This window comes from Natrix helvetica (genome assembly GCF_964273705.1).
Source record: "Natrix helvetica genome assembly, chromosome: 16".
Classification (NCBI taxonomy): domain Eukaryota; kingdom Metazoa; phylum Chordata; class Lepidosauria; order Squamata; family Natricidae; genus Natrix; species Natrix helvetica.
Genome location: NC_138563.1, coordinates 6,927,634 through 6,955,612, shown reverse-complemented (window position 1 = coordinate 6,955,612; position 27,979 = coordinate 6,927,634). Strand labels below are relative to the sequence as shown.

Sequence of the window (27,979 nt, the reverse complement as noted above, 5' to 3'; positions counted from 1 at the left end):
TCCAGGACAAATTTGTTTACTGATTTTGATCTTACTTTGGATTCTTCGCCACCTACGCCAAATTCTTTCTTTAAAAATCTTTAAGAGAAATGAAGTCATCCTTGCAAAACGTTACTTTGAAAGCTTTGGAACTGACCTGGTTTCTATTTTTGTCCTGCCCAGACTATGATGATGATTTGTGCAACGGGGAATAAAAATGGTGTCCGCTCACTGGCGTTCCATTGCCTAAAACTGTCTTCTGACATCAGCCCCAAAATTTGAGCAGGGAAGACGCCGCGAGGCTGAATGTCAACAAAGGAACATTTTCCAGAACTAAGCCTGGTTAGCTTACATCTTAACAGGAATTATGCAGTAGAGTCAACGGATGAATATTTTAAACGGTGCTGGACTCGGCTGTTTTTAAAGGTTTCCTAAAGATTTGACAGCATCAGCGATCTGTTGATCCTTTAGAATAGAATAAGAATTGGAAGAGACCTTGGAGGTCTTCTAGTCCAACCCCTTGCTTAGGCAGGAAACCCTACACCACTTCAGACAAATGGATAGCCAACATCTTAAAAACTTCCAGTGTTGGAGCATTCACAACTTCTGGAGGCAAGTTGTTTCACTGATTAATTGTTCTGTCAGGAAATTTCTTCTCAGTTCTAAGTTGCTTCTCTCCTTAATTAGTATTCCTTCTCTGGCCTTCAGGGGCTTTGGAGAACAGCTTGACTCCCTCTTCTTTGGGGCAGCCCCTGAGATATTGGAAGACTGCTATCATGTCTCCCCTGGTCCTTCTTTTCATTAAACTAGACATACCCAGTTCCTGCAACCGTTCATGTTTTAGCCTCCAGTCACCTAATCATCTTTGTCTGTCTTCTCTGCATTCTTTCTAGAGTCTCAACATCTTTTTTACATCGTGACGACCAAAACTGGATGCCGTATTCCAAGTGTGGCCTTACCAAGGCATTATAAAGTGGTATTAACACTTGACGTGATCTTGATTTTATCCCTCTGTTTATGCAGCCTAGAACTGTGTTGGCCTTTTTGGCAGCTGCTGCACACGGCTGGCTCCTATTTAAATGGTTGCCCACTAAGACTGCAAGATCCCTTTCACAGTTACTACTATTGAGCAAAGTACCACCTATATGTGCATTTCGTTTTTCTTGCCTAAATGTAGAACCTTACTCTTCACCATTGAATTTCATTTTGTTAGATAGTGCCCAATGTTCAAGTTTGTCAAGATCCATCTGTATTTTTAGCCTGTCTTTTGGAGTGTTGGCTATTCCTGCCAGTTTGGTGTCATCTGCAAATTTGATGCGTTCCCCATCTATCCGCTCGTCCAAGTCATTGATGAAGATGTTTTAATAGCCTTTAATAGCCTTGGATTGACAAAACCAAGGGAATAAGGTTGGGTAACTCACTTACGGCACGTCTTATTTTAATTAGGTTTATTTTTTTAAGTGGGAGAAGGGAAGCTTTGGATTTTTCAATTGTTTTCAAGTTCAGTTCCCCCTTTCTAAATGGCTGCAGTTTGGTGGCACGATAACTGGGGACTCCAAAGACCGACACATCTTGTGATAATGAAAGGATACAGCAAAGCTAAGAGATTTAATTTTCTTAGACAGCAAGAAATTTCTGTATTCAAGAGATACACGGGTGAAACGCAGCCTGGGGCAGGAAAACAAACCCTGCAATGTTTGAACGGTTTCGTTCCTGAAAAACTGCAAGCAGGACATTCACCTCTTCCCCAGCAGTCCTCGAGTTACGACCACATCTGAGCCCAAAAATGTCCGTCGCTACGCGAGACCGTTGTTAAGGGACGCTTGCCCCAGTTTACGACCTTCCTTGCCACACTTAACAACTGCAGTTGTTAAGTTGGTAACCAGGTTGTTAAGTGAATCTGGCTTCCCCATGGACTTTTGTCAGGTCATAAAAGGGGAACACGTGACCCCGGGACACTGCAACTGTTGTAAATATGAGTCCGTGGCCAAGCGTCTGAATTTTGATCAGTTGTAAGTGTTAAAAAGGATCATGACACTTTTTCCAGGGCCATTGTAACTTTGGTCACTAAACGAACAATTGCAGGTCGAAGACTGTACTTTGGAAAACTTTGCTTTTCTGCTGACTTCTGATCAGAAAAAGCCATCGCCGATTCAAACGTTCAAGGACAACAAGAGACATTTTCCTTTCTAGAACAAAAGAGAACCTTAACATTTATTAATTCTGTCTCCGCAAACGTCTACGAAAAATCCTTAAAGTCCTATACAAGTGCAGAACCAAACCTCCGGCTCAAGATCTTTTGGAAATATTTCTTTTATCCTCGATCAAAGATAACCTTCGTGGGAAGATCAGATCTGCTTTATTTTTGTTTAAATTGTTAGCCGTCACTCAGAATGATTTGTTTGCCGTTCTGGGCATGCTGCTACGGTAGTTCTGTCTTATCCCTTCAACAAGCCGGTCGCCTGGTTTGTTATGACATTAATACCACACATTTGTTTTTAAATAACAAACGTTTCGATATTCAGCCATGTTAGGATCATTAAGTCGTTCAGTTTAAAAAAAGGATTTATATCCCCTGGTCATTACAAACACGAAATTATCCCGCGTCCCATTTGCAAACATGAGACTTAAGGTAAAGGTAAAAGTTTCCCTCGCACATCTGTGCTAGTTGTTCCCGACTCTAGGGGGCGGTGCTCATCTCCCTTTCAAAGCCTAAGAGCCAGCGCTGTCCGAAAACGTCTCTGTGGTTCTCTGGCCGGCATGATTCAACGCCGAAAGCGCACGGAACGCTGTTCCCTTCCCACCAAAGGTGGTTCCTATTTTTCTACTTGCATTTTTTTACGTGCTTTCGAACTGCTAGGTTGGCAGAAGCTGGGACAAGCAACGGGAGCTCACTCTGTTACGCAGCGCTTGGGATTCGAACCGCCAAACTGCAGACCTTTCTGATCGACAAGCTCAGCGTCTTAGACCCTGAGCCAGCTGTTATGAGTCTAAGAAAGAGAGGTTAAAAAAAAAGTCCTTTTGCACACTCTAACGGGATTTCAAGTCACCGTTTTTTTGTCCCTAACCCTACACAACTCTCCGGGGTGTTGTGTTCGATCTCCGGATCCCTCCAAATTAAGCTTTTCATGGCAGGAGCCAAAACCCACCTTTAAAAGCTCAATTTCCAAGCAAGGAAATTGTGAGACCCAACCAGCCAAGAGGCGAAGATGACGATGAAAAAGATCTTCTCAAAATGTTGGCCGGGGGAAAACTGGAGGACGAAAGAACTGGGCAAACTTTTGCCAAGACATCGGAAAAGTTTGCCGTCTGGCTTTGCTCGGGGATCAGAGGGTCTTCCGGGGCCGCTTGAGGAAGGACAGGGCGTAACTTCGAGGAACAGAAACCTTCTGCTTCTTCAGCTGGACTTGTGATTGGGCCGTGAGCTGCAGTTTGATGGCACTGGAGTTGATCTTAGCCGCTACCAGGAGTTCCTTCATGCCTTTCATCTTCTCGCTCTGGAAGGTGAGGACGAGGCCTTCGGGGCGGGGGCTGGAGCCGCTGCTGAGACCCTCCTCCTTCTCCGGAAGCGGCCGGTCGGATCGCTGGGTGGTGCTTGGACGCCGGCGTTCGGTTGCCTTCTTGGCCAGGGGCGGTTCTTCCGGCTTGGATTCTCGGCGAGGGCCACGACGGCGGCCTTCCCGGGGATCCTCGCTGCCTTGGTCGTCGTCGTCATTCGCATCCAGGTCCCTGCTCACCAGGGTCACCTTTTGCCGCACCTTTGGAAAGCAAGGGAAGGTTGTTACAACGGTTCCGGGGAACTGTGTTTCTCAAATTTGGCATTTTTAAGAAGTGTGGACTTCAACTCCCAGAATTCCCCAGCCAGCATGCTTTAAGAGGCGTGCACTTCAACTCCCAGAATTCCCCAGCTAGTATGGTTTAAGAGGCATGGACTTCAACTCCCAGAATTCCCCAGCCAGCATGTTTTAAGATGGCTGGATTTTTACTCCCAGAATTCCCCAGCCAGCATGCTTTAAGATGGATGGAGTTCAACTCCCAGAATCCCCCAGCCAGCATGCTTTAAGATGGCTGGATTTTGACTCCCAGAATTCCCCAGCCAGCATGCTTTAAGAGGCGTGCACTTCAACTCCCAGAATTCCCCAGCCAGCATGCTTTAAGAGGCATGGACTTCAACTCCCACAATTCCCCAGCCAGCATGCTTGTGGAATTCTGGGAACTGAAGTCCACATCTTTTAAAGCTGGGAAAGTTGAGGCACTCTGATTTAGCCAATGCAAAATATCTCCCATGCCATGCATTCTTCAAATTCCTCAATTAATTTATTCACTCGTAGGCGCATCCTGTTTTTCAAACACAAGTCAGCCTCGTAAATTTAAACTCCTGCATTAGCCTCCGTGTTTTTATTTTATATTGTACAACTGGCTTGGAAGATGTTGAGATAGTATTACAACCAAGGATGTCCAAACTTGGGAACTTTAAGACTTGTGGACTTCAACTCCCAGAATTCACCAGCCAGTCCACAGGTCTTAAAGTTCCCAAGTTTGGACACCCCTGTATTACACCCTCTGGCTGGGCTTTTAAAATTCCTAGGGATGCCGACTCCAGCTGTGGGAATAGATCCGGCTGCCATTGAGACCGAAAGAGGGGACAGAAGGAGAGAAACCAGTACAGGCATTTGTTTAGTGACCGTTCGAAGTTTCAACGACACTGCTGGCTAGGGAATTCTGGGAGTTCTAGCTCAGACATCTTACAACATGTTGGCTGGAGAATTGGGGAGTTGTAGTTTGGAAATCTTACAACATGCTGGCTGGGGAATTCTGGGAGATGTAGTTCACACATCTTAAAAGTTACCAACATTGGAGGCACCACTCTACAGTCTTCCTCTGCTGTATGCAGCCATCCTGACCTGGCAGAATACAACAGCTCCAATCCCAGGGACCCCCTCTGAGAAGGCCACAAAGCCCTCTCGCGTTTCTTAAAACGACGTTGCACTAAACCATACTTCTCAAGCTGTAACTCCTTCCGCCTTGCCAACCCCGTAGCCCTCACTCTGTGCCAAAGGCGACATCTTACCGTCCCATCGAAACGGCTGAGGGACTGGACCAGGAAGGTAGCCCAGCCCACGTGGAGGACGGGCGTGGGGCTGCCCTCTTCCCATTTGCAGATGCCGTCGTAGAAGCGCAGAAGGTGGACGAAGCACTCGGGGTCCTGCAACGCCGAGCCTCCCGTTTGAGACGGCGACGCCTAAAGAGGAAGTCAAATTCTTCAGTGATGGGACTACAGGTAACCCTCGATTAACAACAGTTCCTTTAGAGACCATTCAAAGTTACAACTGTTGTTGGTCCGCCAGCAGAGCTAGCAGCCGATTCAGACAGTGAGGAGGTTGGGGAGGAAGATGGGCCAGTCCTGGAGTCTGGGGAAGGCTCTGACGAGGGCTCTGTGTCGGAGGCAAAGAGGGGGACAGGGCCGTAGGCCAGTTATCAACTGCCTTCCAAGTCAGACATCAGTGAGGCAGAAGAACAGCTGGAGCCTGTTCCCAGTGTGCGCATGCACAGAGTTGCCAGACGAAGGGAACGGCTAAAGAACAGAGGTCAACTTGGGAACAAAGGCTACAGGTGGATGATGAATGGCCCCTCCCAGAGGAAATAAAAGGGGAGCGCAAGGGGAGTGGAGTTTGCAGGAGGCCATTAGTACATTCCTGCATTCTTGCCAAGTATTGCGGCGTCTGAAAGATATCAGCCTGGCCACTCTCCAAGCCTAATAAAAGTCGGTAATTGTGAACTATCTTGAAAGACTGTGGGAGAGGAAAGACTTTGCTGGAGAGGAATTCACTGTGAATTAAATAAAAAGGGGGTTATCGGGACGAGGACTTGGCTTCGGGCTGCTGGGGAAGCCTAGGTCAAAACAATGGCATTGAAAAAAATAACTTAGGATCGTTCTCATTTATGATCGTTTCAGTATTACCACAGTCACACAATCAAAATTCAGACTCATATTTATGACGGTTGCAGTGTCCTGGGGTCATGTGACCTTCTGACAAGCAGAGTGAATGGGGACGCCTAGTTCATTTTACAACCACATTACTCACTTAATGACAGCAGTTTTTCACTTAACAGAGGTTGTAAAATGGGGCAAATTCACTTAGCCACTCTCTTGCTTAACAATGAAAACATTGGGCTCCATTGTGGTCGTAAGTCAGGGACTACGGTAATTGGCCATATAGCAATGGTTGATTATTTAGTATTATTGTTGTTACATCACTGACCTCTCCTCTTTCACCAGCTCCCTTGTCTTCAGTAGAATCTGCGAGGCTGGCCACTTCCTTGAGTAAATTGGGAACGACGTCATTGGCCACGTCAAAGAATTCCTTATAAATCTCTTCATCTTCTCGGCAGTAGTTGTAACTTCAGACAGAGAGAAAAAAACACACAGAGAAAAACGCAATCATAAAAGCCCAGTCCAGCCCAATGCCACTGAAAAAGAAAAACAAGAAATTCAAGAAGAAGCCATTATGGCTGCACAAAGATCTTTCTGACAAACTGAAAGACAAAAAGGACAAGCACAGAAACTGGAAAGAGGGACACATAAATAAGGCTGAGTATCCACAGATAGCCAGAAGATGAAAATACAAACTCAGTAAAGCAAAGACTCAGAAGGAACCTTGCTACAAAAGTCAAAGATAATAATAAAAAGTTTCTGTTGACATATTAATAACAAGTGCGACATGGTGTTTAGGGAAATTAGAGCACTTTTGAATGTAAACGTAGATATGTCACCGAGGATTGCATTACTGTTGCTGGTGGAAAAACGGGATATAAATGAAACAAAAAAAAAAAGAATTGATTGTCAATTTGATAATGGCAGTAAGATTAGTGATGGCTAAATATTGGGGACGAAATTGGGATATTCCCAAAAATGAGTGGTATAATGAAATTTGGCAACAGATGATCATTTAACAACAGAAATTAAACTTCAAAAAGGGATGAATAAAGTAAATAATTATAATGAAATATGGGGAGATTTTATAAAATCAGTGTTGGTGGAAGGCAAAGGGTTTAAACCTACTCAAGAATATATGTTGTTTTGGAGGGCACAATTGGAATATATTGTATATCTTTTGGTTATTATAGAAGAAATATAAGAAAAAAAATTGTCTTGGGGTGTGTTTGTGTGTGCGCACTGTAATATTTGTATTTTTCCCCTTTTTTTGTATTTAGTTTTATATGTATCATGTTTGTATTATTTGTATTCCACTTGAAGAAACTAGAAGCATTTGAAATGTGGATTTACAGACGGCTGTTACGTATAAGCTGGGTTGACAAAATCAGAAACGAGGAGGTGACAAGCCTCCTGGGAAAACATTCATCAAAGCCATTAAAAAGCGAAAGTAAGAATATTTTGGACATGTGATGCGATACCCAGAAAAATACAGCATCCTTCACTTAATCCTCCAAGGAAAGATTGAAGGCAAACGAGGTCCAGGAAGAACATCATGGCTTTGATATCTAAAGAATTGATTTGGACAAAACTCAGCAGCACTTTTTCATGCAGCTGTTTGCAAAAATAGGATTGCAAACATGATCGCCAACTTCCCATGACGGGTATGGCACAAGAAGAAGAATTTAAATGGAAAAAAAAATATTAATAACAAGAAAAAAGTCAAGGAAACAAGTAGAGAGAGAAGATGGCAAGGAAATAACAGGCAGGAAGTAGGGAGAAAGAGCTGCTTAATTCATTCTTTGCATCAGTCTTGACACGTAAAGAAATCAACGCGCCGAAAAAACTACAGTAGAAGACGAACCAGAAATAAAAATTAAAATAAAACATGTTAAAAGTCCTCTTAAGTCATCATAAAAAAACGAAGAAGGACTATCCCAAAGCATAGGAGCTTATAAGATTTTCACCCAAGCTCATATGATTTGGGCATTCTCCAAAGAAGCAAATTAGACAATTCCCAAGCTAGAAATGGTAAAGATTTCAACTAACAAGACACAGAAAATCCATCCTTGTTTTGGCCAAGAGCAAATCAGAAGTGCAAATTACAGGGAGTCCTCGACTTACAACTGCTCGGTTAAGGACCGAAGTTACAACAGTACTGAAAAAAGTGATTTATGACCTTTTTTTTTCGCCCTTACGACCGTTACAGGATCCCGCACGATCAAACTTCAGGTGCTCGGCAACTGACATGGACTTCTGACAGTTGCAGTGTTCCCAGGATCGGGCGGCCACCCTTCGTAACTCTCCCAGTTGGCTTCCGATTCATTTAACGACGGCATGATTCACTGCACAAGCGGCCTCGAATCGCTTAACAATGGGGCCAAGAAAGGTCGTAAAAAAGGGGAGTGAAACTCACTGAACAACGGCCTGGCTCAGAAATGAGAAAGTTGGGGTTTCAATGGTCGTCGTAAGTCGAGGACCACCTGTATATCGCAGTGAGCACAGGGGAGTTAATTCTGGAGAAGCCGAGCAGGAGAGGAAAGGAATTTTCCCTTGGTTAAACTTGCCTAAACAGCCACCCGCCAAAGCTGGAATAAAAATTCCAATTTTTATGGATCCCGGCAGAATTTTTCCTGGGCAGGCTGGTCCACTTTGCAATTTTGTCGGAAGAGAAAAGCAGGTTTTTTTTTTTCTTAATTTTTAAATTTTATTTCTTAATTCACTTCTCCCTGTAGGAAAGGGGACATTAAAAGGAACTTACTCCTGAATCACCGTAGCGGAGTCGGCCCACGCCTCCAGGGCTTCCTTGACGTTTTTGTTACGGCAGTGATAGCTGGCCAAGTAGATGTACGGGTAAATGTGCTCGTTGTTGTAATATTGCTTGGCGGAATTGATCCCCTAGCAGAAGACAAGAGGGGGGGGGGTTAAAAAAGGGGGTTAAAAATCCAGATATCTGCACAGGGTTTGTTGGAGGAATTCCCGATCTCAGAATTTCCCGAAGCACCAGAAGGCAGAAATGAGAAACAATGGATGGAAACTAACCAAGGAGGGAAGCAACCGGGAATTTGAGGAGAAACTTCCTAACGGTGAGGGCAATTAGTCAGTGGAACAGCTTGCTACCAGAAGTGGTGGCTGATCCATCGTTGGAGGCTTTTTAAAAAGGAGATTGGACAACGATTTGTCTGGAATGGTGTAAGGTTTCCTGCTCGAGCAGGGGGCTGGACTAGAAGACCTCCAAGGTCCCTTTCAGCTCTGTTCTGATGCTGAATCCAAAGGACAAGACCTCATCCTCATTGCCGAAGACTTGAGGGATCTTCAATCAGTGGAAATCTCCTTCTAGATCCTCAGAGATCACAGGATTTTGATTTGGGGATCTGGGAATCCACAAGGTCTCCTTGATCCTCAGAGATCACAGGCTTTTGATTTTGGGGATCTGGGAATCCAGAAGATCTTCTAGATCCTCAGAGATCACAGGCTTTTGATTTTGGGGATCTGGGAATCCAGATCATCTTCTAGATCCTCAGCGATCAGTCTTTTGGTTTTGGAGATCTGGGAATTCACGAGATCTCCTTGATCTTCAGAGATCACAGGCTTTTGATTTTGGAGATCGGGGAGTCCACGAGATCGCCTTCTAGATCCTCAAGAGAACACGGGCTTTTGATTTGAGGGATCTGGGAATCCACACACATCATTACATCCATTCACCAGGGGCATTGCCTCTCATTCGTGGCTCACCCTTTGGGTTATATGATGGCACACCAGATATCATCCCGAGTCCTCTCTGCCACCCCTCCCAAAAACACAAGTCGTTCTCGACTTATAACAGTTGATTTACAGTGACCATTCAAAGTTACCACGGGACCGAAAAAAAAGGACTGATGACCGTTTTTCACAGTTACGACATTCGCAGCAAAATCAGATCAAAAATTCAGATGCTTGGAGATTGGGAGGGAAGGAAGGAAGGAATATAGCAATATACCGCTTCTTAGTGCTTTTACAGCCCTCTCTAAGAGGTTTACAGAGTCAGCCTCGTGCCCCCCAACAATCTGGGTCCTCATTTGACCCACCTCGGAAGGACGGAAGGCTGAGTCAACCTTGAGCCTGGCGAGATTCGAACTGCCGAATTGCAGGAAGCAGAAGTAGCCTGCAGTACTGCACTCTAACCACTGGGCCACCGAGGCTCGGGTAACCTAATGGGGAGGGGGCTTGGAGGTGGTGGATGGGAAATGGAAAAAAAAAAGGGGGGGGGGAGACCCCTTCCTTGCCCCCTGAAGAAAAGGCATAGGATAAATCACAGAGTAGCTTCCATCCAAGTAAGGCAAGTTTGTAGACACCAATAAAGCTTGGTTTTTACTATCGCCCTGAAGGTGGGACTTTATGCTCCCGCCCACCCAAATCCTTAAAGGGGCAGGAAAATACCTGGTGGTATATGAAGAGGGGGTCAGGACGTCCCGGGGTGGGCTCCAGTTCTTCTAGATCAGCCAGGTTCCCCAAAGCCATCGGATACCTAAGGGATAAGGAGAATCTCTGTAGGTTGTGGCCCGCCATCATAGCTGGCAGCCGATTCAGACAGTGAGGAGGGTTGGGGAGGAAGATGAGTCAGTCCTGGAGTCTGGGGAAGGCTCTGATGAGGGCTCTGTGTCGGAGGCAGAGAGGGGGCCAGGGCCGTCTGACAGTTATCAGCTGCCTTCGGAGTCAGACATCAGTGTGGCAGAAGAACAGCTGGAGCCTGTTCCCAGTGTGCGCATGCGCAGAGCGGCCAGACAAAGGGCACAGCTAAAGAACAGACTAACGAAGTGGGAAGGGACCTTGGAGGTCTTCTAGTCCAGCCTCCTGCTTGGTGGCTCACCCAGCCAAAATTAGGGCAGCCCCCCCCCCCTTAAAGGAAGTGGGAACTACTCACCTCTCCAAGTGGTGCATGTCGTACAGGACCCATAGTAGTTTCTGCAAGGGACAGAGAGAAGAAGAGGTGAGGAATAAGGGAAAAGGGAAAAGCAACGACCATCAATCTTGCAAGGTAGTGCAGACAGGAAACACACCCGGATTAATCAATTCTATTTTTAAGAAGTAGAAATACTTCTTTTTTTAAAAGTACTTCTACTTTTACATTCACAATACTCATGCAAATACAACAGTATGCTTCCCGGCTACGCTTACAAGCAGTCCTAAACTTACAACCGTTCACTATTAAAATACTGAAGTTTGCAACAGTGATTGGTCTCGTTTGAGACAACGATGAATCTGCGTACAGACGGGAGGTTGAACAACTGGCCTCGTGGTGCAACAGGAAACAATGTGGAACTGAACACACTCAAAACCATAGAAATGGCGGTAGACTTTAGGAGAAACTCTCCCAAACTACCACCTCTTACAATACTAGACAATACAGTATCAACAGTAGAGACCTTCGATTTTTAGGCTCTATCGTATCCCAAGACCTAAAATGAAAACCTAAAACATCAAAAAGATCATCAAAAAAAGCACAAGAAAGAATTTTCTTTCTGCACCAAGTCAAGAAGCTCAAACTGCCCAAGGAGCTGCTGATTCAGTTCTACGGAGGAATGATTGAGTCTGTCATTTGCACCTCCATAACTGTCTGGTTTGGCTCTGCAACCCAACAAGAGAGACGGAGACTTCAGAGGAGAATCAGAACGGCAGAAAAAACCATGGCTACCAACCTGCTTCCATTGAAGACCTGCACACTGCAGGAGTCAAAAAGAGGGCTGGGAAAATATCTACAGACCCCTCGCATCCTGGACATAAATTGTTTCAACTCCTACCCTCAAAACGACGCTATAGAGCACTGCACACCAGAACAAATAGACACAAGAACAGTTTTTCTCCCCTAAACGCCATCACTCTGCTAAACAAATAATTCCCATAACACTGTCAAATTATCTACTAAGTCTGTATTAGTGTTCTTCTTCTCTTCCTTCCTAGATCCTCTCTCTTCCCACTTATGACTATAGCCATGTTGCTTGCATCTTTAACTTTTATATTGTTTGACTTGTTTCCTAGTACGATTTGATTGCTTATTAGTAACCTATGACTATCACTAAGTGTTGTGTCTTTTTTATTCCTGATGAATGTATTTTATTTTTCTTTATGTACACAGAAAGCATCTGCACCAAAGACAAATCCCTTGTGTGTCCAACCACACTTGGCCAATAAAGGATTCTGTTCTATTCTACGTCACAGAAAAAAAGTGACTTAACAACCAGTCTTTGCATTGATAACTGTAGTAGCACCTCCACGGTTAAAGGTGATCAAAATTCAGGCATTTACAATGGTTGCGGTGTCCCAGGTCATGTGACCTCCATTTGCGATTTCACTTAAAAGACCGTGTGATTCACTTAACAACTGCCGCGATTGGCTTAACGATTGTGGCGAAAGAGGTTGTAAGACTGGGCGCAACTCATTTAGCAAGTCATGTTTAGCAATGGACATTCTGCTCCCTCCCAATTGCGGTCGTAAGTCGAGGACTACCAATAACTTAGGAAGGGTTCCTTCTGGGATGATTGCCAGGCCCACATTCCCTTTGTGGGCTCAGCTGCCTCTTATCTGACTTGTGTCTGGTCTGCAGCCTCTTCCTCCCGGCTCCCAAAGCTATGCTGGATGGGGAATTCTGGGAATTGAAGTCTTCTATCTAAAAGCAATGTGGCTGGGAGATTCTGGGAGTTGAAGTCCACCCATCCTAAAGCCTGCTGGCTGGGGAATTCTGGGAATTGAAGTCCTTCGATCTAAAAGCAATGTGGCTGGGGAATTCTGGGAGTAGAAGTCCACCTCTCTTAAGTTTGCCACAGTTGAGAAACACTGCCATACATCATTAAGCCTCCCCTGAAGATGGCTTAGAAGAGAAGATATGAAGGCCACATCACAAGAGGTGGACTAGATGATCTACTCTTGCCCCCATCAAGTCTCAAAGCTAGACCGATGCTTTGCTCACCTGCTGGAGCTGCAGCAACTCCAAGCTGTCGGAATGCAGGTCGATGGAGGGGTTGATCGCACAGACCATGAAAGCAACCTCCATTTGCCGAGTGCAGCGCAGGTAGGAGCCCTTCAGGTAGAGCCAGCTCTGCAAAAAGAAGAGAAAAGTTGGAAGCAGGAATCAGCGGCTGACTGACTTGCAGAATAATGATTGACACACTACCATCATTTTTTGCTGGGGATGTTATCACACTAGAATCCAGGAGACAGTGAGTTTCACTCCTGCCTTAAGCCTGAAAGCTGGCCGGGTGACTTTGGGCCAATCACCAGGAGACGGTGAGTTCTAGTCCAGCCTTAGGATGAAATATGACTAGGTAACTTTCAGCCAATCACCAGGAGTTTGTGAGTTGTAGTTTCACCAGAGACGGGACAGATTTTGGGCCAGTCACCAGGAGACGGTGAGTTCTAGTCCTGCCTTAGGATGAAATATGACTAGGTAACTTTCAGCCAATCACCAGGAGATTGTGAGTTCTAGTCCCACCTTATCCATGGAAGTCAGCTGGGTAACTCTGGGCCAATCACCAGGAGACGGTGAATTCTAGTTCCACCTTAGGCCAAAAACTGATTGGTTGACTTTGGCCAATCACCAGGAGATGGGGAGCTCTAGTTCCACCATTAAAAGCTGGCTGGGTGACTTTGGGCCAATCACCAGGAGACGGTGAGTTCTAGTCCAGCCTTAGGATGAAATATGACTAGGTAACTTTCAGCCAATCACCAGGAGATTGTGAGTTCTAGTTTTACCAGAGACGTAAAAAGTCGACGGACAGACTTTGGGTCAATCGCCAGAAGATTGCGAGTTCAAGTCCCACCTTATCTATGAAAGTCAGCTGGGTAACTCTGGGCCAATCACCACTGACTTCTGACAATCACTGATCCTAACTCCCACGCCGCCGCCTCCTGATTCGGCTGCTGGAGGAACCGGCGGCCGACAAGAAATGGAAACAAGGTTTAAACTAAGAAGAGAAACCCATTTTCGTTACCCGTTCAGCCACGCCCGAGTTGACCGTCTGCCCACGCCGGTCCTCGTTGCCTTTCCCATGCCACGTGACTTCAGCCGTCTGTTCCCCGTCCTTGCCAAACACGACCCACGCGTGGTCTTCCGATAGCGCGAGGTGCACATCGTAGAGGCCCAGAGCCTGGCACGCGCCAACCACCGCAAAGGCCACCCCAGAACTGTCTAACTTGGTACCTGAGACAAATTAAACCAACTTTAGACCGACATTTCAGCCAACCTATTCTTCAATTTATGCTCTACAGGTAGCTTACAAGTGTCTGGGCTGTTGCCAGCTGCTCTTCAGGTTTCCAGCGTGCACACCAGCCAGCTGGTATTCACAGGTGCCGAAAAAAAGGACCGAAAACGGCTCGAAAAACAGCCAAAAACCAAGCCGTTTGGGGGGCATTTTCGACCCGTTTTGCAGACTGTTTTCCAACCATTTTTCAGGCTGTTTTCCGGCCATTTTTGACCCAAAAAACAGCCTGAAAATTGCCCCAAAATAGGCTGTTTTGGGGTAATTTTCAGGCCGTTTTCCAGGCCATTTTTCATGCTGTTTTCCAGCCATTTGTGACCCAAAAAACGGCCTGAAAATTGTCCAAAAAACGCCCCCAAAACAGGCTGTTTGGGGACAATTTTCAGGCTGTTTTCCAGGCTGTTTTCTGGCCATTTTTGACCCAAAAAACGACCTGAAAATTGCCAAAAATGCCCCCAAAATAGGCCATTTTGGAGTAATTTTCAGGTCGTTTTCCAGGCCATTTTCTAGGCTGTTTTCCAGCCATTTTTGACCCACAAAATGGCCTGAAAATTGACCAAAAAACAGGCCATTTGGGGGCAATTTTCAGGCCATTTTCCAGACTGTTTTCAGGCCATTTCTGACCCAAAAAACAGCCTGAAAACTGCCCCAAAATGGGCAAAAAACAGGCCGTTTTGGGATAATTTTCAGGTCGTTTTCCAGGCCATTTTCCAGGCTGTTTTCCAGCCATTTCTGATCCCAAAAACGGCCTGAAAAGTGTCCAAGAAACGGCCCAATAAAGGCTGTTTGGGACATGCGTTCTGGTTTGGGCACTTGGTTCAGAAAAGGTTTGCCATCACTAAGACCTCCCACCACGTCCCACGCCCTTCACCTGTGATGAAGCTGAACAGTGACTGGATGTGGGCTCGGTCCTTGAAGTACGAACGGCTCAGGCTGTTCCAGATAACGTCCGAGACTTTCTTGACCAGTTCCCGGGAGGAGTAACCATCTGGCCGAGGGTAGAGCGAGAGATCTACGGCGCCACGGATCTGGGCGGTGAAGCGGGCATGCAGGGCGCCCACGATGCTCAAGTCAGCCACGGGGAAGTAGGTCAGGCTTTCGGGACCCTGAGCCGGCTCGAAGCTGATCCCGGGAACGTTGGTGGGGAGAACGCGGTTGACGGCCAGGAAGTGCTCCACGAAGCCCAGCACCAGCGAGAGGAGCACCAGATCCGGTTGCTCCCGGTGGAGTTCCAGTTCGAACAGGCGCACCACGTCGGAGACGGAGCGCAAGGGGAACAAAGCCTTCTGGGCACTTTTCAGCCCCATGGATGCCGCAGGGCTGCAAGGCGAGAAGAGAAGCAGGGCTCTGAAGGCCCGGCTGCAAGAGAAGGCCCCATTATCCACAGCAGGGAAGCATGGGCTCCCTTTGAAAGTTCATTGTTACTCACTTGTCTACAAAATGCCGGAAATGCAATCAGTCCCCAGGCACATACCACCACATGTGGTGGATGTGCCACAAAACAAGAAAATATTGGGGGAAACTACGTAATTGGCAAGAAGAGATAACTAAACTGAATATAGATTCGAAGCCAGAATTATATCTGTTGGGAATAATACCAGAGGGTTACGATAAAGGGACCACCTATTTAGTTTTACGTATACTGACAGCAGCAAGGATTATATTTGCCAAACATTAGAAAAATAAAACACTCTGTTTCCAGACGAGGAAGTAATTCAGAAAAAAATTTAGAATGTGCTGAAATGGATAGGCTAACTTTTAAAATTAAAGATAAAGAAGACTGTTTATCGGATATGGAACAGTTTTTATGAGTGGCTAGAGATAATGGGTAGGAATTAGAGGAATTTAAAATATTAAAATAAAGGTGGTTTTCAACTATACATATGATAATCTACAAAATATAAATAGGTGAAGATATAAGAAAACCCAGTTTAAACCATTTGGTTATACTATTACAATTATAGTTAATACAAGTGTTTATCATATTATAGTTACTGTAATGAGATCATGTGTTAATATTTACCATGATTTTTTTATTCTGATTTTTGTCTGTGTAACTGACATACCATGTATTCATACACTGTATTCAAAAGCATGTATGTATGTATGTATGTATGTATGTATGTATATTGTATTTGTCCTGATAAATAAATAAAGGGAGACTAGTATAGATCTATTTCAAGCTATTTAGCTCTCATCAGCTAGCCATACCCTTACTGGGATTTGAGCCCAGAACATACATACATACATACATACATACATACATACATACATACATACATACATACATACATATGAAAGTTTAATGTGTTTCTCAACCTTGACAATGTTAAGAGGTTAGACTTCAACTCCCAGAATTCTCCAGGATTTAATAGAAGTAGACTTCAACTTCAGAGGGCTGCGGAATGCCAAATCCACACATCTTTAAAGCATGCTGGACAGGGAATTCTGGGAGTTGAAGTTTATGAACCTTAAAACATCATGCCCTGGGAAATCTGGGAGTCAAAGTCCACACCTCTTAAAGCATACTGGCTGGGGAATTCTGGGAAACATTCATGAATCTTCAAGGAGGCTGGCTGGGGAACTGTGGAGATGACAGTTAGAGCAATTAATTAGTGAAACAACTTGCCTCCAGAAGTGAATGCTCCAATACAGGAAATTTGGAAGAAGAGATTGGACAGCCATTTATCTGAAATGGTGTAGGGTTTTCTGTCTGAGCAGGGGGTTGGACTAGATGACCTCAGAGGTCCCTTCCAACTAAATTCTAATTTTTATTCTGCAGCACTCTATTCTATTTTCTATTTATTTTCTGTTATGTTCTACTCTATTCCTTATTCTATTCCTATTCCTTATTCTATTCTATATTCTATTCTATTACGTATTCTATTCTATATTTTATTCTATTATGTATTCTATTCTATTCCTACCCTACCCTTACCCCTACTCCTATTCTATTCATCTAGTCCAGACTAGTCTAATCCCCTAAAGTAGGATTTTTCCAACTTTGCAATTTTAAGAAAAGTGGATTGCAACTGCCAGAATTGCCCAGCAAGCATGCATTACAATAAATAGACTTTAATTCCCAGAATTCCCCAGCCAGTATGCTTTGAGATGTGTGGACTTCAATATAGACTAGTCTACACTGAAGCCCACACCTCTTAAAGTTTCCCGTCCAGGGAATTCTGGGAGTCAGAGTCCACCCCTCTAAAAGCAAGGGTCTCCAACCTTGGCCACTTTTAAGGCTCGTGGACTTCAACTCCCAGAATTCCTCAGCCACCTTTACTGAGGTCCACAAGGCTTAAAGTAGCCAAGGTTGGAGACCCCTGCCTTAAAGCATACTGGCTTGGGAATTCTGGGAGCTGAAGTCCATTTATAGTTAATGCATGTTCTCCGGGGAATTCTGGGAATTGCAATCTACCCAATTTCAAATTGCAAAGTGTGTGTGTGGGGGGGGGGGGGGAACCCCTGCTTTTATTTAAGGACAAGCCAGCCCAGCTCAACCCCATGCAATGCAAAATCCCCTCCCCCGGGGAAAGGCAGCCCCACCCCACCCCGGGAAGCGGACCCTTCCACGACCACCACTCCTTTAAGGGAGACAAAAGGACCCTTCCCCGCTTTACAAGCGGCTGGAGGGAGGGGGGACTGGAAGGCAGCCCTCCTTGCAGCCCGGCCGGTTGGCGGAGGGGCTTCTCCACTCCTTTGCTGCAAATGGGGGGAAAGGGGGCCCCGCGCCCCCTTGCAACGCGCCCCCCCACCTCAACCCCCGCGCGCCACTCACCTCCTCTGCTGGCCAATTCAAACGCGCGGCAGCTAAGCAATCCCAAGACTGCGCCTGCGCCTCCGGCCCCGCCCCGCCGCGTGCAAAGGAGCCTGGGGGCTGAAGTCCCGCTTTTGCAAGGCACGCTGGGAAAAATTGTTTTGGAAGGGGTTGTTGTTTTGGGGGGGGGGAGACTCCAAGGGGTGGCTTGGGCGGAGTCATGGAGAGCAATTTCCCCTCCCACAAAAACTTTTAAGGCTGGGTATGTGTGTGCAGAATATTAACAGATTAACAGAGTTGGAAGGGATCTTGGAGGTCATCTAGTCCAACCCCCTGCCCATGCAGGAGACCCTACATCTGCCTCTACCTAAGATCGAACTCACAACCTCTTTTGCCAGCATTTTGAAGTAATTTGAAGTAAAAATGTAAAAATTCCTTATTTGTATTCCTAGGGATTTTGTTTTGTTTTTAAAAATGAGCCCGGAAGTGTTATCTCCAGGCATTAGAGTTCCTCTAAAAAATTTTATCTCTAGGTTCACAGCAGAGGCCACAGTCAGGAAGTCCCACTGAATCTTGGGTAGTACTTTTTTTTTAAGTCAACCCTATGCACTCTGGGACTTGTAGTCTACTGGAATAGAAACATGAACTGCAATTTCCAAAGGCTGGCTGGAAGAATTATTTTCTGCATTGTTGCAGAATGCATTCTTCTGCATTTCCTGCATTCTGCCCTTTTCAGTCCTACGTTTAGTGCCATGCTTTTTCAAATAAATTCATATTTTCCCCGCTACAAGCATACATTTCCCTCTCCTTAATTCTAATCTCAGATTTAATTCAAATTCTTAAGAAGAGGATGCAACTGAAGATAGGAGAATTCTTTGCTTTGACCTCAGGATTTTAAAGCTTTTTAAACATAATTCATATCTCTGATATATGCTGGGCCTATGATTATGTCAAGCCGGGCGTGCTGGGGAGTGCAGTGGTTTAACAACTGCGATTGGCTTAAAGCCGGTGATACAAAGGTCGTAAAATGGGGCAAAAACTCACTTTACAACTGCCTTTACCTCGCAATGAAAATCTGGAGCTGAGTTGTGGTTGTCTATTTCTTTGAATGTGTAGAAGAAAGTTTTGACTGTATTAAAGTTGTATTTATGTACTGTCATGATTCTAGTGGCAGTCATCATCTTCTTTTAATGACCCCTGTCATCGGGGTGGAGTCTGGGCAACGGAATGGAGCTAGCAGAGTGTTTTACTGGCCAGATGCCCTTCTTGTCACCAATGCAGAGTTTTGTTCAGCAGATACATTCTCCTTGTGCCCAGAGAGAGAAATATCTGCCTCTACCTAGGATTGAACTCCCAGCCTCCTGATTGTGAGGCGAGAACTCAACCTCTAGGCCACCGCACCGCTCACAATTCTAGTTGTAGTATTTTGTGCAAATTCATAAAATTGGATGAACAGAGAAAACCATGAGGATATATGATAGGAACCCCACAAGCGAAAGCTGCCCAAAAAGGAGCGTAATTTTTAAAAATATCAGCATCCCCGTAGAATCACAGAGAGACGTGGGTGATGGTTAAAAAAATAAACATTTGGGTAGAAATAAACATGCTTTTTGCCTGAATATGTTAAAACGCCCCATGTTGTCATCAAAACTTTCCTTTATCCCGCTGTTCTGACTGAGGCTTCCCAAGAGCCTGAAGCAAACGCCTTGTCCCGACAAAAAAACCCTTTTATGGATATCCTGTTTAATTCTGCTCCTTCACATCCAGCAAAGTCTTTCGAGGGAGGATTTACGGTCACAGACCTCATCTGGCTTGGAGAGCTGCCAGGGCGATATCTGCAAAACTTGGCCAGGAGTCTCGGAGAGTCCCGAACCAATGAAGCGAACTAATGGCCTCCTGCAAACTCCACTCCCCTTTTGCTCCTCTTTTATTTCCTCTGGGAGGGGCCCTTCATTGTCCACCTGTGGCTTTCCTCCCAAGTTGACCCCTGTTCTTTAGCTGTTCCCTTCGTCTGGCAGCTCTGCGCATGCGCACACTGGGAACAGGCTCCAGCTGTTCTTCTGCCTCACTGATGTCTGACTCTGAAGGCAGCTGATAACTGTCAGACGGCTCTGGCCCCCTCTCTGCCTCCGACACAGAGCCTTCCCCAGACTCCAGGACTGGCCCATGTTCCTCCCCAACCTCCTCACTGTCCGAATCTGCTATCACCTCCGCTGGCTGTTGGCGGGCCACAACTCTGGCTGCCGAGGGCAAATCAGACACAATCAATCTGTATGGCCATTTCCTTCTTTTTTTTTTTTAATCAGCAGATTAACTTTGAAGTTTCTGTCTTCTATTTTTCCTTCCACCCATGTCTATTATGTACAAAAGGAATTTATTATTATTATTATTATTATTATTTCTGAATCCTATAGAAACCAAGTGCAAACCTTTTTTTTTTTCTTCTTTTAAAACAAAACCAAAATAAAACCCTAAACGATCCAGCGGGTTAAAAGACGTAGAAACGCAGGAAATAGGTATAAAATTCTACAGCAAAATCAATGCCCCTCATAGTAGCTGGTACAACTTTCCCCCCCCCTTTTTTTTTTTTACAAAAAAAAAGGTCCATATAATAATAAAGTGAGAACTGCCTTGGTGAACTCAGACCCCCGAAAAAAGTCGCTCCAAGGTCAGGATCCAGGATTTCCGATGGCGGACAGCGAGAAGAAGCATCTCACCACGCCCGCGAGGGTAGTGGGAGCATTCGTGGATGCCACCCCCCCTGTCCTTCCATGCTGTGGTTAGCACGACCTGCTATCGTTGAGGGACGCAGATTCCGCGCGGCCAGGACCGCGAGTAGCCGGCCTTGCAAGTACAGAAATAGGAACCGCTGGTGTTGACGCAGCGTTCGGATTTACAAAGGCGCCCTCGTTGGTTTAGCTCCTGGCACTCGTCGATATCTATAAAGGAAGGAAGACATCACAAGAATGGACAAGATGGCGTCTTCCGTTTTCTGCTTTCCGCCTGGTCTTTGGGTTTGCATGCGCGCTGGCCAGCTGGTTTTCGCGCATCCAGAAACCCGAAGACCAGCTGGCCGGCAATTCATTTAGTGACTGTCCGAAGATTCAACGGCACTGCAGGAAGGTGAAATGCTCTGAAGTCTGCAAACGGGAGCCTCGCCCGCAGGCGCTAAGAAGCTAAAGGTATGTCGGACAGCAAGGGGCGGGGAACCAGCAGTGCTGTATGATTTAGATTCGCTAGAAAGCAGGATTTCATGCTTTCTAGCAAATATAAATCAGGCGGCACAGCTGATTGGCGGGAATTTTAGAAATCACATGTCACAGCTGATCGTCGGAAACACCGGTTCACCTGAGCCGGTAGCATTTCACCTGTTTAAGACCATGTCTCGCACTTTATGACCGTCTCAGCATTCTCAGGGTCGTGGGATCAAAACTGAAATGCTTGGCCCCTGACTCCAGTGTCCCGGCTGGGGTCGTGCGATCCTCCTTTTGGGTCCTTCTGACAAGCAAAGCCAATGGGGAATCCGGATTCACTTAACAGCCCCATGACTCACTTAACCACTGCAGGGATTCACTTAACAACGGTGGCAAGAAAGGTGGTGAAAATGGAGCAAAATGCACTTAACAACTGTCTCATTTAGCAACGGCAATTCTGGGCCTCCATTGTGATTGTAAGCCGATGCATCTGTGACGAGGGTTGAGCCTGCTTGGGGGCATCCTAAGATAGACTGCGTTGGATCTGGAGGTTCCACCTAATCCTGAGAGCGTGAAATTAAACACTCCCTGCAACAAAGGTTCAATCTTGGCGAGAATATCAGGGCAGCTCAGGAGCGGGAAAGCCCTGCATCCACTCCTCTTACCTAGGCAGCGGGTGCGAGTGCTGTCCAGCTGGAAACCGGTGGGACATTCGCACACAGAACCCTGCTGGGTGCGGACGCAGCGCCCGTTCAGGCAGCGGCATTCGTCCGAGTCCTCTTCTGAACTGTCGGCCTCTGTAGCCAAAAGAAACAGATGTGATCAAAAGGCCCAAACATCTGGAAAAGGCAGGCAATTTCCTGCTTTGTCTGATCCCAACACACAGCCAGCTGTTTCCTGCACCGAGAGCTGGATTGCTGTTCAGTTCAGCCAACAAAGAAAGAAAATTAAAAAAGACCAGGAATGTTATTCAATAAAATTTGGCAAACACAGGAAACAGGAACAGGTAGTCCTCGACTTACGACCTCTCGCTTAGTGACTGGTTGGAAGTTATGGTGGACCGCCGGAAAGCTACTTAGGATTTGGTTCTGGAGTTAGGATGTCTGCACAGACAACTGCAATCCCATAGTCGCATGGCAGGTGCTTGGCAAATGGCCCACCTTTATGGCCAGTGGAGGCATTAAGGGGTCATGTAATCTGACCTCAGTTTATGAAACTTTTTGCTAGTTTTCAACAAAAGAAGGGACAGGATGGGAGGGAGGGAGGGAGGAAGGAAGGAGTGAGAGATGGATGGATGGATAAAGGGAGGGAGGGAAGGAGGAAAGGAAGGAAGGAAGGAAGGGGAATTTGAAGGAAAGGGAGGGAGAGCAAGGAAGGATTGAGGGATGGATGGATGGATGGATGGATGGGAAGGAGGGAGGAAGGAAGGAAAGATTAAGAGATCAACGGAAGGGAGGAAAGATTAAGAGATCAAAGGGAGGGAGGGAGGGAGGTGGGAGAAAGGATTAAAGGATGGATGGAAGGGGGAAGGGAGGATGGAAAAGAAGGGAGGGGGAGGAAGAAAGGACTGAAAGATGAATGGATGGATGGAAGGAGGGAGGGAGAGAAGGAAGGAGAGAAGGAAATATTAAGAGATCAAAGGAAGGGAGGGAGGGAGGGAGGTGGGAGAAAGGATTGAAGGATGGATGGAAGGGGGAAGGGAGGAAGGAAAAGAAGGGAGGGAGGGGGAGGAAGGAAGGACTGAAAGATGAATGGATGGAAGGAAGGAGGGAAAGGGAGTTTGAAGGAAAGAAGGTAGGGAGGGGGAAGAAGGATTGAGAGATCCAAACATCCTTTGGTCAGGCTAAAGGCCCCTGCAGAATCCTCCTAGAGGGCTCAATCGTCCAAGGAGCCCTGAGTGGTGCCCTTTCCCTGACATCGCCCAGAGACCGGACAGTGGGAGCAAAGATCCTGCAAGGAAATCTCAGCCCGCACGATTTGCAAGCTGCTCCTCAGAGCTCTTCCCCCAATCGAGGCTCTTGGGCCTCCCTCCGTCTTGTGGCAGGGAGTTCCACAGTCAGTGATATTATCGATGCAGGTGGGCTCTGCTCCCCGCTTGGGCTCACCTTTATGCACCTCCCCGAACGGGGTGCTGAAGTCCCAGAAGGAATTGCTTTCGCTTGGAGCAGATTGGCAGTTGGACCCTGAGGAGAGAAAAAGACCCCAGTCCTCATTGTCATTCGAGCTGGCAACGAAGCCCAAGAGCCCTTTTTGCAAGAGCGCCCACAAGATTTACTTATTGTTATCCTGCCTTTATTATTTTTATAAATAGTTCAGGGTCCTGGATATATTTATAATTTCTTCTTTCTCCTATTTTCCCCACAACAACCCTGTGAGGTAGGTTGGGTTGAGAACAGGGACTGGCCCAAAGTCACCCAGCCGGCTTCCAAGCATAAGGCAGAACTAGAACTCACTGTCTCCTGGTTTCTAGCCTGGTGCCTTAACCACTAGAGCAAACTGGCTCAACTATTCTCAAACATATAACCTCGGGCGCAAAGATGGGTGCTGCAGTATGAGCTTTCCTGCAAATGCATCTTCCCCGGATCCATGCGTGTAAGAAAGATAAGGGAACTCTGCACATGCTCTAAAGACCCTTCGGCTCCCAAATTTCAATCCTGATTTTGAAAGAGGATTTGGCTAGAATTTCCACCTTTCTAATCCATCTTTGGAGAATTTCGCAGGAAAGCAGAGCTGGTGCCAACAGGAAGGGCAAGACGCCAGTCTTCCCAGAATGCTCCATTACCTGGGCTGCGTGGCGGGCAGGCGTGGCACTGGTTACCCCACCCTTTGCCATGGCGGCAGCAGCACTCCTCATATGTCAACTGTTGGCCACTGAAGGGCGATGAACACATCCCGTCTTCGCCCCGGAGTTGCCAGCAGACGTCCCGTCGATCGGTCACTTTGTCTGTAGTGAAAGGGGGGGGGGAGAGAAGAGAAGATAAAGGAGGGAGATGGGCTAGAAATTCAACAGGGTGACAACTGGGGACTTTCTGTGCCAGGAGGTGAACTGTGGCTTTGGTTTTGGTAGGCAACCCAACTTTTGGAAAAAGAGAAAGAAGAGAAAAGGGAGGGAGGGAGGGAGGGAGAGGAGAGGGAGGGAGGGAGGAAGGAAGGAAGGGGAAGGGGGAGGGAGGGAAGAAAAGAAGGAAAGAGAAGGAAGGGAAGGGAAGGGAAGGGAAGGGAAGGGAGGAAGGAAGATGGAATGGAATGGAATGGAATGGAATGGAATGGAATAGAATAGAATAGAATAGAATAGAATAGAATAGAATAGAATAGAATAGAATAGAATAGAATAGAATAGAATAGAATAGAATAGAATAGAATAGAATAGAATATCAGAGTTGGAAGGGACCCTAAGTCATCTAGTCCAATCTCCTGCTCAAACAGAAGAGCCTATACCATTTCTGATAGAAGCAAGAAAGGAAGAAAGGAAGGAAGGGGAAGGGGGAGGGAGGGAAGGAAGGAAGAAAAGAAGGAAAGAGAAGGAAAGGGAAGGAGGAAGGAAGAAAGAAAGAAAAGAAGGAAAGAGAAGGAAAGGGAAGGAGGAAGGAGGAAGGAAGAAAGGAAGAAAAGATAGAACAGAACAGAACAGAATAGAATAGAATATCAGAGTTGGAAGCGACCCTATAAGTCATCTAGTCCAATCTCTGCTCAAACAGAAGAGCAAGCAAGGAAGAAAGGATAGCTAGGAAGAAAGGGAGATGGATGAATGGATGGATGGATGGATAGACTGAAGAAAGGAAGGAAAGAAGGAAAAAGGAAGGGGAAGGGGGATGGATGGATGGAAGGAAGGAAGATGGATGGAAGGATTGAAGAAAGGAAGGAAAGGAAGGCGAAGGGGGATGGATGGAAGGAAGGAAGGAAGGAAAATGGATGGAGAGATGGATTGAAGAAAGGAGGGGAAAAAGGAAGAAAAAGGAAGGAAGGGAAAGGAAAATGGATGGATGGAAGGAAGGAAGGAAGGTGACAGAAAAAAAGAAAGGAAAAAAAATACCCAAATGCTGAATGTCGAATTCTGGGAGTTGAAGTCCCCCCATCTTAAAAGTGTCTGAGGTTGAGAAATACCCCCTTAAAAAAAAATCTCACCAATTTTGCTGGTTGGAAGGCACTTCTTCTGGGCCGCATCGTATGTGGTGGAGGCCGGGCAGGCACAATGGAAACTGCCCCGGGTGTTCTCGCAGCGCCCGTTCACACAGTTCGACTCATCCAAACACTCATCCACATCTAAGGGCAGAAGAGAGGCAGCGGGAGAGGAAAGGCTGGGACCCCGACTGCTAATCCACAAGGCCACAAATCAGAATCACCGCGTCTTCCTCCTTTAGAATTTCAGGCAATCCTCGACTTACAACCATTCATTTAGTGACTGAAAAATGTGAATTTTGACCAGGATGTTCTGACTTTGGCTTCCCCAAAAAGCAGGAGGCAGAGTCCTGGTCCCGACAAAGCCCCTTTTATTAATCGAATGTGAATTCCTCTCATTCCCATTCAACAAAGGCTTGGCAAACAGTCTTTCAAAGGAGTATTTATGACCACAGACCTTATCTAGCTTGGAGAGCTGCCATGTCGATATTTCCCAAATGCAAGGAAAGACTCTGGGCACAGAGTCTCTGAGATTCACAGACAGATCTTCACACTCCTGAAACGAATCTAACTACCAAACGAATGAATTGTTTCCTGCAAAAGCCCCCTCCCCTTTCGCTCCTCTTTTACGTCCTATGAGAGGGCCCATTCACCGTCCACCTGTGACGTTGCTCCCAAGTCGACCCTGATTTCTTAGCTGTTGTCATCTTCTGGCAGATCTGCGCATGCGCACATTGGGAAGAGGCTCCACCTGTTCTTCTGCCTCATTGCTGTCTAGCTCCGTAGGCACTGTCAGGCAGCCTCGCCACCCCACCCATCTCTGCCTCTGACACAGAGCCCTCGTCCGAGCCTACCCCATCCTCTCCAGGAATGACCCATGCTCCTCCCCAACCTCCTCACTGTTCGACACTGCTGCCAGCTCTGCTGGCCACTGGCAGGCCACAACACAGAGGTGGTATTCACACCTTCCCTACCAGTTCGCTAATGTGAGTGCATGTGGGTGCTCACTTCACTTGCATTTGCCTCTCCCGTCCATGCATGTGCTCGCCTTCCGCACAGGCGCTTCGGCTTGAAAACAAGCCTAAATGGGAGCTCATAGAGCTGGAGAGGGTGGGCGTGGCCAGCCGCGATTTCCACTACCAGTTCGGGCAAATCGATCCGAACCGGCAGAATATTACCTCTGTTTACTACCAATTTTCACACTTAACGGCCATTGCAACTTTCTCAGGAAACAGAAGGCTCACAATTTACTAATCCCTCCCCCCTGGTTCCTGAATTGCAAGCCAGCTCTGACAGCCTGACTCTTCCTCTGTTGCTACTCAAGAGGTCAAAATTATTCCCCATGCTGGGCTTCCCATTATTACCGACACACTCCAAGAGGTTGGCATCGTAGTAGAAGCCCTGCTTGCAGTAACACTCGTAGCCCGGCTGGGTGTTCACACATTTCCCTTCCTTGCAGATCTCTTCACCAAACAGGGAGCATTCATCGATGTCTGGAGAGGAGAAGGAACAAGGAAGAGGAAGAGACAGAAGGCAGGGGAGGAAGAGAAAGAAAAGAGGGAAGAAGAGGTGATGAAGAAGGAGGGCAGGAAGAGGAGGACAAAGAGGAAGAGGAGGAAGGAAGAGGAAGAGACAGAAGGCCAGAGAAGAAGAGAAAGAAAGGAGCAAAGAAGAGGTGATGAAGGAGGAGGAGCAGGAAGAGGAGGACAAAGAGGAGGAGGAGAGGGATCAAGAAAAAGGAAGAGATGGAAGGAAGGGTAGAGAAAGAAAAGAACAAAGAAGAGATGATGAATGAGGAGGAGGAAGAAGAAAGAGGAAGAGACGGAAGGCAGGGGAGGAAGAGAAAGAAAGGAAGGAAGAAGAGGTGATGAAAGAGGAAGAGCAGGAAGAGAAGGCCACAGAGGAGGAGGAGGAAAGGAAGAAGAGAACAAAGGATATGAAGGTGGAGGAGAAGGAAGAAGATGAAGAGGTGAAAAACAAGAAAAGGAAAAGGAAATGAAGAGGTGAAGGAGGGGCAAGTAGAGGAGGAAAAAGAGAAGGAGGAGAAGGAAAAGAAAGAAAAATATGAAAGTGGAGAAGGAGGAAAAAGAGACAAAGAGGTGGAAAACAAGAAAAGAGAAGACGGATGAGAAAGGCAAGGAAGAAGGAAGAGAAGGAGGAAGGGAAGAGGAGAGGAAAAAAGATGGTGGAGAAGGGAGAAAAAAAGAGATGAAGAGATGGGAAACAAGAAAAGAAAGAGGAGGAGAAGGAAGAAGAGAAAGGAGATGGAGGAGAAAAAGAAGCAGGAAAGGAAGAAGAAAAAAAGTGATACCAGATGCGAAAAGGAAGAATGGAAGGATAAGGAAGAGGAGTAGAAGGAAAAAGAGAAGGCCATTAAACAAAACTCCACATCACCAATATGGCACAGGGGTCTCATGGCCACCCCGAGATGTAACCCTCTCCTCATCCTGCTTTGAGGGCCACGGCGAGGCGGCCAGAAGCACCTCAAGACCCTCAACTTCCCCAGGGGTGGGATTTAGAAGTTTGGACCAGTTCGGGTGAACAGGTTGCTATTTTTACATTTGGTTCACCGAACAGGTACTTGCAAGGACTGGCTGGCCCCACCCACCCTGCCTCCCTCCTCCCAGGAGTCCCCACACGGCCCGTTTTGGATGCTAGGTAAGTGTAGAATCTCCGTGTGGAGATTCTGGGAGGGCGCAAAACGGGCCCGTGAAAACTCCCCCCGCTGCCCCCCACCATGGTGCAGGAGGCTGAGTAAGGC

General features: G+C 46.5%; 2 protein-coding genes across 3 annotated transcripts in view; both read right to left on the bottom strand.

Moving 5' to 3' along the window:
- Nucleotides 1–1,568: 1,568 nt before the first annotated feature.
- Nucleotides 1,569–15,726, bottom strand: MEN1 (menin 1). Its single transcript, XM_081967782.1, has 9 exons — nucleotides 15,020–15,726; nucleotides 13,882–14,090; nucleotides 12,861–12,989; nucleotides 10,818–10,858; nucleotides 10,334–10,421; nucleotides 8,676–8,812; nucleotides 6,243–6,381; nucleotides 5,051–5,221; nucleotides 1,569–3,737 (listed from the first exon to the last, which is right to left on the bottom strand). The coding sequence occupies exons 1-9, from the start codon at nucleotides 15,453–15,455 to the stop codon at nucleotides 3,306–3,308; spliced, it is 1,782 nt and encodes a 593-aa protein (XP_081823908.1). The 5' UTR covers nucleotides 15,456–15,726; the 3' UTR covers nucleotides 1,569–3,305.
- A 3,926-nt stretch (nucleotides 15,727–19,652) lies between these two features.
- Nucleotides 19,653–27,979, bottom strand: part of LTBP3 (latent transforming growth factor beta binding protein 3) — a 58,508-nt gene continuing 50,181 nt past the window's right edge. For both annotated transcript variants that reach the window (XM_081968500.1, XM_081968499.1), the window contains exons 22-27: nucleotides 26,583–26,711; nucleotides 25,225–25,362; nucleotides 23,882–24,043; nucleotides 23,205–23,282; nucleotides 21,765–21,896; nucleotides 19,653–20,844 (exon numbers count right to left, since the gene is read on the bottom strand). In XM_081968500.1, coding sequence (XP_081824626.1) covers nucleotides 20,699–20,844; nucleotides 21,765–21,896; nucleotides 23,205–23,282; nucleotides 23,882–24,043; nucleotides 25,225–25,362; nucleotides 26,583–26,711 — 785 coding nt within the window. In that variant the 3' untranslated portion in view covers nucleotides 19,653–20,698. The remainder of the gene's footprint in view (nucleotides 20,845–21,764; nucleotides 21,897–23,204; nucleotides 23,283–23,881; nucleotides 24,044–25,224; nucleotides 25,363–26,582; nucleotides 26,712–27,979) is intronic.

Bases quoted from the DNA above. Each gene is read 5' to 3' on its own strand.
- MEN1 (XM_081967782.1), bottom strand. From the start codon at position 15,455: ATGGGGCTGAAAAGTGCCCAGAAGGCTTTGTTCCCCTTGCGCTCCGTC. The intron at 14,091-15,019 runs GTGAAGGGCGTG...AATTTGTCTCAG, and splicing joins ACTGTTCAGCTTCATCACAG to GTACCAAGTTAGACAGTTCT. The intron at 8,813-10,333 runs GTATTTTCCTGC...GTCTTCTGCTAG, and splicing joins CCCTCTTCATATACCACCAG to GGGATCAATTCCGCCAAGCA.